The sequence below is a fragment of the Dendropsophus ebraccatus genome, chromosome 10, assembly GCF_027789765.1.
Source record: "Dendropsophus ebraccatus isolate aDenEbr1 chromosome 10, aDenEbr1.pat, whole genome shotgun sequence".
NCBI lineage: Eukaryota > Metazoa > Chordata > Amphibia > Anura > Hylidae > Dendropsophus > Dendropsophus ebraccatus.
In genome coordinates, this window is record NC_091463.1 from 96,102,005 (window position 1) to 96,115,216 (window position 13,212).

The 13,212-nt window shown below is 47.0% G+C and overlaps 1 protein-coding gene across 4 annotated transcripts in view; it reads right to left on the reverse strand.

The window, feature by feature from the left end:
* Window positions 1-4,889: 4,889 nt before the first annotated feature.
* FOSB (FosB proto-oncogene, AP-1 transcription factor subunit) overlaps window positions 4,890-13,212 on the reverse strand; it is a 20,353-nt gene continuing 12,030 nt past the window's right edge. For 2 of the 4 annotated variants that reach the window (XM_069985565.1, XM_069985564.1), the window contains exons 2-4: window positions 7,401-7,682; window positions 7,210-7,317; window positions 4,890-7,074 (exon numbers count right to left, since the gene is read on the reverse strand). In XM_069985565.1, coding sequence (XP_069841666.1) covers window positions 6,679-7,074; window positions 7,210-7,317; window positions 7,401-7,682 — 786 coding nt within the window. In that variant the 3' untranslated portion in view covers window positions 4,890-6,678. The remainder of the gene's footprint in view (window positions 7,075-7,209; window positions 7,318-7,400; window positions 7,683-13,212) is intronic. The other 2 variants (XR_011364754.1, XM_069985566.1) reach the window with 2 other exon arrangements.

Below are 13,212 nucleotides of genomic sequence, written 5' to 3' on the forward strand. Positions count from 1 at the left end.
ACATTGCTTGCAAATCGTAAGAGGGTAACATCCATGATTTACCTCAGAACCTGGAAATCCTTTTGTGCATTTGTGAACCATCCTATTAATGTACTAGCCCCTCCTGACATTCCACTGATTCTGGACTATTTACAGGAGGGCCTAAAGAAGAAATTGAGACCTAGTACCATCAAAGTCGAAGTGTCAGCACTTAGTGCTCTATTTGATTACAGACTGGCAGAGCATCCTTGGATTAAGAGGTTCTAAAAGGCCGCAGTAAGACTTAATCCTACCTCTAAGTCCAAACTACCACCATGGGATCTGAACATTGTTCTTTCAGCATTAACACTTGCCCCATTCGAACCCATGTCTGATTTACCAATTAAATTACTATCTTGGAAACTAGCTTTTCTATTAGCCATTATATCAGCTAGAAGAGTTAGCGAAATTAGAGCTTTTTCCATTGTCTCTCCCTACATGACCATCAGAGATGACAGAATTATTCTGTCACCCGATCCTGCTTTTCTCCCTAAGGCCCCGTTCCCACTGAGCAAAACTAGCGGAATTCTGCAGTGGAATGCCGTTAGCCTCCCGCTCATAGTGGGAGTCTATGGGAGGTGCGCGCTCCTGCCCTGTCCGCGCTGAAGAATGAACATGTTCATTCTTCAGCGCGGACAGGGCAGGAGCGCGCGTCTCCCATAGACTCCCATTATGAGCGGGAGGCTAACGGAATTCCGCTAGTTTTGCTCAGTGGGAACGGGGCCTAAGGTTGTTTCCAATTTTCATAGAACCCAAGAAGTAGTTCTTCCCTCCTTCTGTAACAATCCCACTAACGAGAGAGAGTCAGCCTTCCACACTCTAGATGTGAGACGTATCATTTTACATTACCTTGATGTTACTAGAGATTGGAGACATAGGAAAAAAAGGGGAAAAGCAGCTACATCACAGACTATTTCTAGATGGGTCAGACAGGCTATTGGAGAAGTCTAGTGGGAAGGATGTTCCGGTGGGCTTTGGGGCACATTCAACTAGGGCAGTGGCCACTTCATGGGCAGAGAGGGCTTCTGTCCCCTTAGAACAGATTTGCAGAACAGCTACATGGAGCACCCCACACACTTTCTTCAAACACTACAGACTACAACTGTCCTCCACAGAAGATCTTACATTTGGAAGTAGGGTTCTTCAGGCAGTAGTCCTCCCCTAGGCGGGGAAAAAGATTCCTAGTCTACTCTCCAGGGGTGCCGTCATAGGGCGAAAGGGAAAACATAAATTACTAACCGGGTAATTTCTTTTCTTTGAGCCCACGACGGCACCCCGCCTAATACCCACCCTGTTAAGTTTCATATTTTGTCTTTAAAAAAAAAAAAATTATAGATATATATATAGATATATATGTATATACACACACACGCACAATTTTGTTCTATGTTGTGTTTATTAACCTTCACTCCTAGGAACCTTGCTAAGAAACTGGTGTTGGTGAGAGGAGGCGATTCTTTTAAGGTCCAGTGGTCCTGTTTCCTGTCCAATGGGAGTAGGAGGTGGTCCTCTCCAGGGGTGCCGTCATGGGCTCAAAGAAAAGAAATTACCCGGTTAGTAATTTATGTTTTTCATCCATGGGAAAAAACATATGGGTAACCATGGCTTACTTGTTACTAAGTTCCTCTTTGAGGAATGGAGCCAATTTCTTATATCCATGCATTCACCAAACTGGTTAAGGAGGCTTTGGCTTTAGGGTCCTTGTTCCTGAATATTTATCAGCTGGGAAACTGACATAACCCTTCATGTTACAAGTTCTCCAAGAAACACATTGGCCATCAAAGGATTTCTACTACTTGCAGAATGCATCGTTTATCTCTTTATACAACACGTTGTCGGGTTACGTGGACCAGCAAATAATTGTAGTTACTGATCGACGATCGGTGATAATTTACAAAGGTTAAAAGTTGGTATTCTTGTTGGCCTACCAACCTAAAACCAGGGACCAATCTGACTGAACCGGAAACAGAATTTTAAAAAAATTATTTTACATAACCAACCATCAATCTGATTGGGTCACTTACCTTCCATAACCTGATTAGACTAGGAATCTATAGGAATATCTTCATTCTTCTGTAACTATGGCTTCTCACCATTACTATCCTGAAGCTGAGAATTATACGAATCAATGCAAAACATAAAACAATCCTCCGTGAAGCTGAAAGAAAGTCTTGAAGTTCCATTAGCCCATTGTAGAAGAGGGTGTTAGTGTAATGAACATATCCCTCTGTGTTTCTGTGGCTTCTTTTATGACACGGGTCCCCTCAGTGATGCTGGTAGAAGGGCTGAGCAGTGTGTCTACACTGTGCATACCGACCTGCCAGTCACAGGACTTTGCCAGGCAATACATTAGCAGGTCCATTTGGTCAAGAGGCTTGGACAGCAGACCAGTTTTATGCCAGTTATTGCACCTTGCATGTTACCTGGTGCACAGGAGGACTGGTATCTCAGAGTTCTGACCCAGCTACTCACTTGGATATTAACCCCTGATGCTCTGTATAGGTTTTGACTTCCTGAATTCTCGTCTGCGTGACATCCTGCTTTATCAGTTCCTTTTGGCTACTTGACTTTGTTCCCGTTTGTGTATCTAGGTTCCTTTTGGCTTTGACATATTTTTGACTACCTAATAGATTCTTCTAACCAGCATGTCCAGAGCCAAGACTCCGAAAAACAATATATTGACAGTGTATTCCCAATATAATTACAGGTGTTATGGATAAAAAAAATATCATTGTCACTGGTCTCTTGGACTTCCTCTGTGCTGAAACTACTGTGCAGTGCTCTCCTTCCATCAGACTCTCTTGCTGGCTGCTGGACTCCTCCTGAGGCTCTTTGGGCCAATGCAGATCATGCAGCAGTATTTTTAACCCCCACACAGACATCACTATATTCTTTGTATAGCAGTTATTGGGGGTGAGCAGCAGAGGGCAGCATTACAATATTTATTTTACAGCAGTTCCTGGTAGTTTTTCCTTCTCTGCCCATAGCGGACCCTCTTCCTAAGTATCTGTATTAGTGGTGTCTGAACTTTAATGCAATCCTCATGATTCTTCTCTTTAGCTTCCCATAACTTTGTTTTTTAGACACTTTTATAGTTTTCTTTAGTCTTTTTTCTTTCTTGCATTGTTCTTTTCCAGTTCCTTCCGGCTTCTTTATTTTGACCCCATTTACATATCTAGATTCTCTTTGGCGTTGACATATTTTTGACTTCTGCTAATCAGAGTGTCCAGAGCCGAGACTGTGGAGTCACAATAGATTGACAGGTTATTCCTAAAATTATTACAGGTGCCATACAAAAAATATTATTCCTTCTTCTGTGTCACATTGTCTCACACTGGTCTCGGATTGGCTCTATGCTTTAACTGGGCTCTGGAGTGCTCTCCCTATATCAGTCTTCAAAAACACTGGACTTCTCCTCAGGCTTTTTATATAGAGACCAAAGCAGATCATGCGTCAGTATTTTTAACCCTGACACAGGCATCACCGTATTCTCTGTATAGCAGTTATTGGTAGTGAGCAGCAGGGGGCGCCATCATAATATTCCTTTTACAGCAGTTCTTGGTAGTGAGCAGTTAGTGTCTTCCTCTCTCTGTCTATAGGGGGTGCCAATCCTTAGTGTCTGTATTTTCCACACGTATTTGAACCTCACTAATTTTTATCTACAAGCTCCTGTGTAAGAAAAAAAAAATATTGGACCACACTAAAAATGTATAACTAGAAATTATGGCCGATGTTTTTACCGATCAAATACATAAATTCCAGAATCATCAAAATAAAATTCTATTAGTTCTTTGTCCTTTTCTTCATTTCTGACACTCTGACTTCACTGATGATAAGCAGTATTCTACTTTAAGCTGCCCTCTACTTTCTTGCAGCATGGAGGCCGATCAGCATCGCAGGATGGGGCAAATTTTTTAATTTCCATCATAAATGTTAATGAGATTGAAATGCAGACTATTTGCTCCATGTAATTGAGTTGACATCTCGAAAAGCTGTAACATTCATTCCTTGTCATAAGACGCATCATCATCCTGAACAATGATGTCATTATTACCAAGCCTATTTTCTATGGGTGAAATGGGAAAGATGTCCACAATAAATCAGTCCTCCTATGGGCTGACGGCTGCTGTGATGACTGTCTTCCCTGGTCCTTCACCTACCATGCTGCCTTGTATCATTAATGATGGAAATAATATTGATTTCCTGATTTATCATCATATGTTTGATAAGATCGACCCCAGATACAAGTGACAGCATCATCTGTTCATCCAATACAAAGTAGAGACTGATCAGTGATCACTTTCATCGAATCTTCTGGGATTTTTCTCTTTAGCCTTGTTTTCTTTAGGACTAGGATACTTCTTGTTTTCCTCGATTTCTTTCATTTCCATCACAGACCCAGACTCCTGTTTCCATCAATTGCTGTAAGTTTTCTTGATGTTCCTTGCTCCACCTGTATCTTTTCTATTCATAATCTTCCTGTTTCTTTTAACTTGCTCCCTATTGTGCACACAGCTAGGAACAACCAACATCTTCTGCTCCACTCTGTGATGGATTTCCATCTTGAAGGAGTTATATAATCCTTTACAATTGACAAGTATTATGTTGGGGGCATGTTTTCTATCTATGAGCCAAGTCTGCAGGTATGTTAGGGTCTGTAAGCACTGTAGAATAGTTTACAACCTTACAATTCTGGAATCCTTCAGTACGGAGCTCGATTTTTCCTTTACTACTTATCTAGTATGGGTCTTACACTGGAGTTGAGTCTTCCATATTCCTGAATCCCATCATCCTGGTGTGCACTGGACCAGAGTACTCTCAAGCATGGTGTATGAAAGTCACAGAAACGACACAACAAGGCAGAGACTCGATTTGTTTTCTGCAGTTTATTGGTCACCGTTCAATAAAGACATAAAACTATAATGAAGTCAAAAAATAGATATAATATATAATAATATAATCCTCTAATTCTTACAGCACTAACACAGGGACTATACACAGCACAGCCCCTCCCCCTCTTATCCCCTATGGGTAGGGCAGTGTTTACAGGTGGTTGCAGACAGTAGGGCCCAGTCAGTGACCCTCATTGAGGGTCCACAGGCAGGCAACAGCATCTCCTGACCTTCGTATGCTGTCCACAGGGACGAAGGCAACACAATACACAGTGCCCTCCGTGTGGCAGGTCATCACTATCGATATGGACAGTATAGAAGGATAATGGACCCTAGGTGATCATGACAACCACTACCTAATTTCTCTCTTATCTGTTGAGATCCAATTACTTGAAGTTACAGTATAAGTGAGGCTGCTCCACTGAGACAATAACCAACCTCGTGAGGCTGCTCCACTGAGACAATAACCTACCTCGTGAAGCTGCTCCACTGATACAATCACCATCCTTGTGAGGCTGCTCCACTGAGACAATCACCATCCACATCAAGCGGCCAATATGTGAGGCAGAATGTAGATCTTGATGGGGATGGTGATCTGGATCCACACAGGGATTTCTTGGAAGGTATAGGGTGTTGTCATCAGTTACTCAGTGGTGCAGCCTCAGGCTTTGGACCTATATAACTTCTAGTACTCGGATCCCGACAGAGGAGGAAGAGATCTCAGAGCAGTTTTCACATATTAAAGGGACTTTAGTATTTCTTCTGGTTTGCCGGCCTGCTCTCTTCATAAAACGATGGCTGCACCCGGTGCGTGGGCCCAAGGAGGGAGGGGACTCCTCATATTGTCAGGACTGGATCCAGTGCTGGAATATATAGATGTGTGTATATAAATACTTCTATATATAAAAATATATATAGCATCAAAAATATATTCTGAAATATCTATATACACAGGCGTGCACAGTGCAGCTCGGTACATGGCCTGTTCCTATCACAGAGCTGCACGCTGCGCACACCCTACATATAGTCTCATCACATATAGGAATGTCAGACCGTGCTGCACATCACAAAGTCTTAGGACATTCGCTGAGCCGATATACAGTGATACACCCATCAGAGGGCGACGACCACAACAGCGTCCAATGCTCACCACAAATGAAGGACCTTCAATATGGACATGACCTGTTCCCAGTGAGGGGTAGGAATACACATTACTCTTTTGTTGTCTTATAGAGAGGATGGGCGTGAAAAAGTTCTGCTTGGAGGGGACAGTTAAAGGCTCAGCAGCAGCAACATCCCTGGCAGGGAGGAGGTTAAATGCTGCACTCAGTATCAGTATCATCCCGCACCCTCCCCATAACACCCCATCTCACAGCAGTGGTCACAGCCTCTCATCTGGGGATCCTGGTTTCAGCTCTTGTTGGCAGCATTTTGTTTTCGGAATGTAGACAGCAAGATCTTCTTGACAGCGCTCAGCCCCCCTCACACTCCCGAGGAAGGAAAAGGAGCAAGGAAAAATGGGAGAAGAGCAGGAGGCAGTAGCTAGAACCCTCATTACAGGGTAGCAAGACCTTCCAATGTGGAGCCTCTACCCAGAGGGAACATAGGGTGCAATGGATTATGGGAACATGAGTAGCAGGACAAGCACAAATACAACAAATTAAGCAAAGGAACAGAAAAAGGAATGAGCAGAGAGGGTAATGTCTCAGAGGGACAAGAGCAATGGGGGAGGTTAAGTTGCACAGGGCCAAGAGAGGAAAGTTATGTCTCAGAGGGCCAGGAGTGATGGGGAGCTGAGCGAGTCGGAGGAGGAGCGCTCACTTCCGCTGCTGCGCTGGTACCGGCTTCCACAGGCTCCTCCCTCTGGGGAGGTGAACACAAATGAAGATGTGTAAGATCCCGCGCTGGTGGTACAGTCTGAGTCCGGTAGTGGAGGCAAACAGATAGGGAATGATACCTCCGGCTGAGGGGGAAATGAAGGTAGAAGTCCACCGAGGGAAAAGGATGTGGCTGGCTCAGTGAGGGGCAGGTCAGGGTCCTCAAAGGGCAGTTTGCATCCCGATCGGTGGGAGAGAAGAGCAAATTCCAGCTGTTCCTTCTGTCTGCGCAGCTCATCAATCTCAGCCTCAAGGTTGGACTTTTCCTCCTCCAAAAGGTCTGTCTCCTGCAAGATAAAGAAAGATCAATTGACAATTAGCTACTTTCATCTACGTTTGGGCAATTTTAAAAGTTACGCCCTTTAATTATAAAGCAGAGCTAGCACCCTGGTCCTCAGTATATGTCCGTGGTTGCCTCTTACATTTTGTAATCTGTCAGTCAGCTCTCGTCTCCTGTTCCTGCATTTGGCAGCAGCAAGTTTGTTCCTTTCTCGACGGACTCTTCTCTTCTCCTCTTCCTCTGGGGTCAGCTGCAGAAAAAGAGGCGCTTGTGAGAAGTGTCATACAATGTCACATCAGTCACATACATCTATGTTCATACAATGTTACTTACCGCTTCTTCTCTAGGTCTTTTTCTGGGTCTTGAAGGGCGTGTTTCCTCTTGACCCGAGGAAGAGGCGGCAGGCTGACTTGTACCATACGATGACCCAGAGGGTGAGGCGTAGCTGGGGCCTGGCAAGTCATACGGGTCAACAGACGGTCCAGGTGGTGGTTGGGATTGAGCCATGGAAGATATAAGGGCCGGAGTGACCAGCCACTGGAGGTCTTGACTACTGGTGATGGCCGTAACGGTGGGAACAAAGGAGGAGGGAACATCACACAGGGCCACACACTCCTGGTGCAAAGAGAGAAACAGATATTTACACACATGAAAGAGACTATGAGAAAATTAAGAAGAGGAGAGACTGAATAAGGGGGTGGATAAGGGAAGGTAAGAAACTGGAAAACAGAGAAGGAAGGAAAGATGAAATACAAAAGACAGCAGGAAGAGAAGATGGGAAAATAGAAGAGAAGATGAGAAATTGAAAGAGGAAAAAAGGCAGAGCGATAAGAAGACGAGGGAAGAGGAGAATGGAAAAGGAACTATGGATGAATAAAAGAAGAGGGAATATACGAGTGGAAGACAAGAGACGAGAGGAAGAAGAGAAGACGAGAAATTGGAGAGAGGAAGAAGAGGATGAGGCACTGAAGAGAAAAAGAAGACTAGAGACTGAAGGAGAGATGAAGACGAGAGGACGATAGACTGGAGAAGGGGGGAAGAAAAGAAAATGAGACACTGTAGAAGAAGGGAAGAAAAAACGAGAGACTGAAGAGAGAAAGAAGAGAAGACGAGAGTCTGGAGGAGAGAAGAAGAGAACACAAGAAACTGGAAAAGTGTAAAGAAAGAAGAGAAAACGAGAGGCCAAAGAAAAGACGAGACTGGAGAAGAGAGGAAGAAGCAAAGACAAGAGACTAGAGGAGTGAGGAAGAAAAGAATACAAGAGACTGGAGAAGAGAGTAAAAAGAAAATGCAAGAGATGGGAGAAGAAAGGAAAAAAAGACGAGACTGAAGGAAGGAAGAAGAGAAGACGAGAGACCGGGGGAGAGAGAGTAAGAAGAGAAGACAAGAGACAAGAGGAAGAAGAGAAGATGAGAGACTGGAGGAGAGAGGAAGAGGAGAAGAGAGGATGGTGGGAGAATGGGTGGAAATATGGAGAATGAAAGAGACAGAGGAAATATCCAAATTTGCAAACAAAACAAAACAAAAATGCAACAAAATTTAAAAAGAGCCATAAAAAGTATTTGCACCCCTCTTGTTCTCTAGGACTCAGCACCCTCAGGCAGTACACGGATGTGTGCGGCAGAATACCTTCATAAAGGTCTGCCGACATAAACCGGGGTGATGGAATAAAATGAGTCTACCAGTTATAGCATCCCTCCATTTCCTGAACGTATACATGTATACTGCAGGACTCAAACACGTGGTACAGACCTGGAAGGGGGGCAAATACTTTTGCACATACGTCATCTGGGGTCAAAGGGTTAAATAAATTGTGAGTCTTACACAAGAATGAAGCCAATGGTATGACGACTTCTGAGAACAGGGATCAGCAAAGGTAACAGCCCCCCCCCCGACATCTTCTCACTAATCCACCCACCCCCCAGTGTAGGTAATTTCACAAATTTTCACTGGCACTGATCCAAATTTTAGTTCAAGTCACAGCCAGCCTTTGGGACACCTCCTACTAATCCACCTTCATGTGCATGTAACAATCCCCTATGAAGCATCGCCTCACTCATCCACCCCTGTACAGTTAATCTCTGGAGCATGTTCTCACTAATCTGTTCCCCATACAGGTAAAACTTCCTTACTGATTCAACCCCCTGTACAAGTAAATGTTCCTCTCTGAAACTGTTTCTCACTGATCCACCCAAATTATAAAGCTTTATTATTACTCAGTTATCCCTGTGTACCGATTACAGATCTATGAAATATTTTCTCACTCATCCACTACTGTTCAGGTAACATCTTCTTTCTCACCTTACAGCCTCTCATTGATCCACCCTATGTGCAAATTACAAATCCTCTCTGGCACACTTTTTCACTAATCCACCCCTCATACAGGTAGGAGCACCTCTGTGGTGCATCTTCTCACTTATTCACTCCTTGTACAGGTAAAAACCTCTTCTGGTCCATCTTTTTATAGATTTACCCCAGTGCACTGGGAACAGCCTCTCTCCATACTGATCTAGTCTATACAGGTAAGAGAACAATCTGGTGTATGTTCTCACCAATCCACCACCTGTACGCCTCACTGTTCCACCCTCTGTACAGGTAACAGCCATTGTGATGAATCTTTTCACTAATGCACCCTGTGTACAGGTAACAGCCTCTCTCTGATGCCTCCTCTAACTGATCCACCCCCTGTACAGGTAACAGTCTCTTTGTGGCACATCTTCTCACTGATCCACCCCCTGTACAGGTAACAGTCTCTTTGTGGCACAGCTTCTCACTGATCCACCCCTTGTACAGGCAATAGCCCCTCTGATGCATCTTCTCTTTGATCCACCTCCTGTACAAGTAACTGCCCCTCTCTGGTCCATCTTCCCACTGATCCACCTCGCATACAGATAACAACCTCTCTTTAGTGCTTCTTCTCACTCATCCACCCCCTGTACAGGTAACTGCCCCTCTCTGGTGCATCTTCTCACTCATTCACCCCCTGTACAGGTAACTGCCCCTCTCTGGTGCATCTTCTCACTGATCAACCCCCTGTACAGGTAACTGCCCCTCTCTGGTGTATCCTCTCACTCATCCACCCCCTGTACAGGTAACTGCCCCTCTCTGGTGCTTCTTCTCACTCATCCACCCCCTGTACAGGTAACTGCCCCTCTCTGGTGCTTCTTCTCACTCATCCACCCCCTGTACAGGTAACTGCCCCTCTCTGGTGCTTCTTCTCACTCATCCACCCCCTGTACAGGTAACTGCCCCTCTCTGGTGCTTCTTCTCACTCATCCACCCCCTGTACAGGTAATTGCCCCTCTCTGGTGCATCTTCTCACTCATCCACCCCCTGTACAGGTAACAGTCTCTTTGTGGCACATCTTCTCACTGATCCACCCCCTGTACAGGTAACAGTCTCTTTGTGGCACAGCTTCTCACTGATCCACCCCTTGTACAGGCAATAGCCCCTCTGATGCATCTTCTCTTTGATCCACCTCCTGTACAAGTAACTGCCCCTCTCTGGTGCATCTTCTCACTGATCCACCCCCTGTACAGTTAACTGCCCCTCTCTGGTGCTTCTTCTCACTCATCCACCCCCTGTACAGGTAACTGCCCCTCTCTGGTGCTTCTTCTCACTCATCCACCCCCTGTACAGGTAATTGCCCCTCTCTGGTGCATCTTCTCACTGATCCACCCCCTGTACAGGTAACTGCCCCTCTCTGGTGCATCTTCCCACTGATCCACCCCCTGTACAGGTAATTGCCTCTCTCTGGTGCTTCTTCTCACTCATCCACCCCCTGTACAGGTAACTGCCCCTCTCTGGTGCATCTTCCCACTGATCCACCCCCTGTACAGGTAATTGCCCCTCTCTGGTGCATCTTCTCACTCATCCACCCCCTGTACAGGTAACTGCCCCTCTCTGGTGTATCTTCTCACTCATCCACCCCCTGTACAGGTAACTGCCCCTCTCTGGTGTATCTTCTCACTCATCCACCCCCTGTACAGGTAACTGCCCCTCTCTGGTGTATCTTCTCACTCATCCACCCCCTGTACAGGTAACTGCCCCTCTCTGGTGCTTCTTCTCACTCATCCACCCCCTGTACATGTTTTCGCTCCTGTTCTGCGCCTCCCCCTATGTCCGGATATTAATCGATTATTCTGGAGTCCCCGTAGTGTATGAGCTGTTGCGGGAGAATCCTCCTACGTCCCCGCCTATGCCGTCCGTGACGCCAGCAGCGTCGCCAGTTACGTTCCTGCGTACTATCGACGCTGCGTTCCAAAATAGCACGCCGGCGTCACTGCTCCAAAGCTCCGCCTACCCGAGCTATGATTGACAAGTGGCGGGGGAGGGGCGGCCGCACAGTATCTGGGGCAGAGTCAGGACAGATGAAGAAGAACTACAACTCAAAGCGACCAGAGAAACTGTGACCTAAAGGTATCTGACTGTGGGCTCCCTACTGTAACCTGCCTGACTGTGGGCTCCCTACTGTAACCTGCCTGACTGTGGGCTCCCTACTGTAACCTGCCTGACCTCATGCTCCCTACTGTAACCTGCCTGACCTCATGCTCCCTACTGTAACCTGCCTGACTGTGGGCTCCCTACTGTAACCTGCCTGACCTCATGCTCCCTACTGTAACCTGCCTGACTGCGGGCTCCCTACTGTAACCTGCCTGACTGCGGGCTCCCTACTGTAACCTGCCTGACTGTGGGCTCCCTACTGTAACCTGCCTGACTGTGGGCTCCCTACTGTAACCTGCCTGACCTCATGCTCCCTACTGTAACCTGCCTGACCTCATGCTCCCTACTGTAACCTGCCTGACTGCGGGCTCCCTACTGTAACCTGCCTGACTGTGTGCTCCCTACTGTAACCTGCCTGACTGTGGGCTCCCTACTGTAACCTGCCTGACTGTGGGCTCCCTACTGTAACCTGCCTGACTGTGGGCTCCCTACTGTAACCTGCCTGACTGTGGGCTCCCTACTGTAACCTGCCTGACTGTGGGCTCCCTACTGTAACCTGCCTGACTGTGGGCTCCCTACTGTAACCTGCCTGACTGTGGGCTCCCTACTGTAACCTGCCTGACTGTGGGCTCCCTACTGTAACCTACCTGACTGTGGGCTCCCTACTGTAACCTGCCTGACTGTGGGCTCCCTACTGTAACCTGCCTGACCTCATGCTCCCTACTGTAACCTGCCTGACCTCATGCTCCCTACTGTAACCTGCCTGACCTCATGCTCCCTACTGTAACCTGCCTGACCTCATGCTCCCTACTGTAACCTACCTGACTGTGGGCTCCCTACTGTAACCTGCCTGACTGTGGGCTCCCTACTGTAACCTGCCTGACTGTGGGCTCCCTACTGTAACCTGCCTGACCTCATGCTCCCTATTGTAACCTGCCTGACTGCGGGCTCCCTACTGTAACCTGCCTGACTGTGGGCTCCCTACTGTAACCTGCCTGACTGTGGGCTCCCTACTGTAACCTGCCTGACTGTGGGCTCCCTACTGTAACCTGCCTGACTGTGGGCTCCCTACTGTAACCTGCCTGACCTCATGCTCCCTACTGTAACCTGCCTGACTGTGGGCTCCCTACTGTAACCTGCCTGACTGTGGGCTCCCTACTGTAACCTACCTGACTGTGGGCTCCCTACTGTAACCTGCCTGACTGCGGGCTCCCTACTGTAACCTGCCTGACCTCATGCTCCCTACTGTAACCTGCCTGACCTCATGCTCCCTATTGTAACCTGCCTGACCTCATGCTCCCTACTGTAACCTGCCTGACCTCATGCTCCCTATTGTAACCTGCCTGACTGTGGGCTCCCTACTGTAACCTACCTGACTGCAGGCTCCCTACTGTAACCTACCTGACTGTGGGCTCCCTACTGTAACCTGCCTGACTGCGGGCTCCCTACTGTAACCTGCCTGACCTCATGCTCCCTACTGTAACCTGCCTGACCTCATGCTCCCTACTGTAACCTGCCTGACCTCATGCTCCCTACTGTAACCTGCCTGACCTCATGCTCCCTATTGTAACCTGCCTGACTGCAGGCTCCCTACTGTAACCTACCTGACTGCAGGCTCCCTACTGTAACCTGCCTGACTGTGGGCTCCCTACTCTACTTGACCTCGGGCACTTCTTGCCCTTATCCTCATTGACTGCTTTCT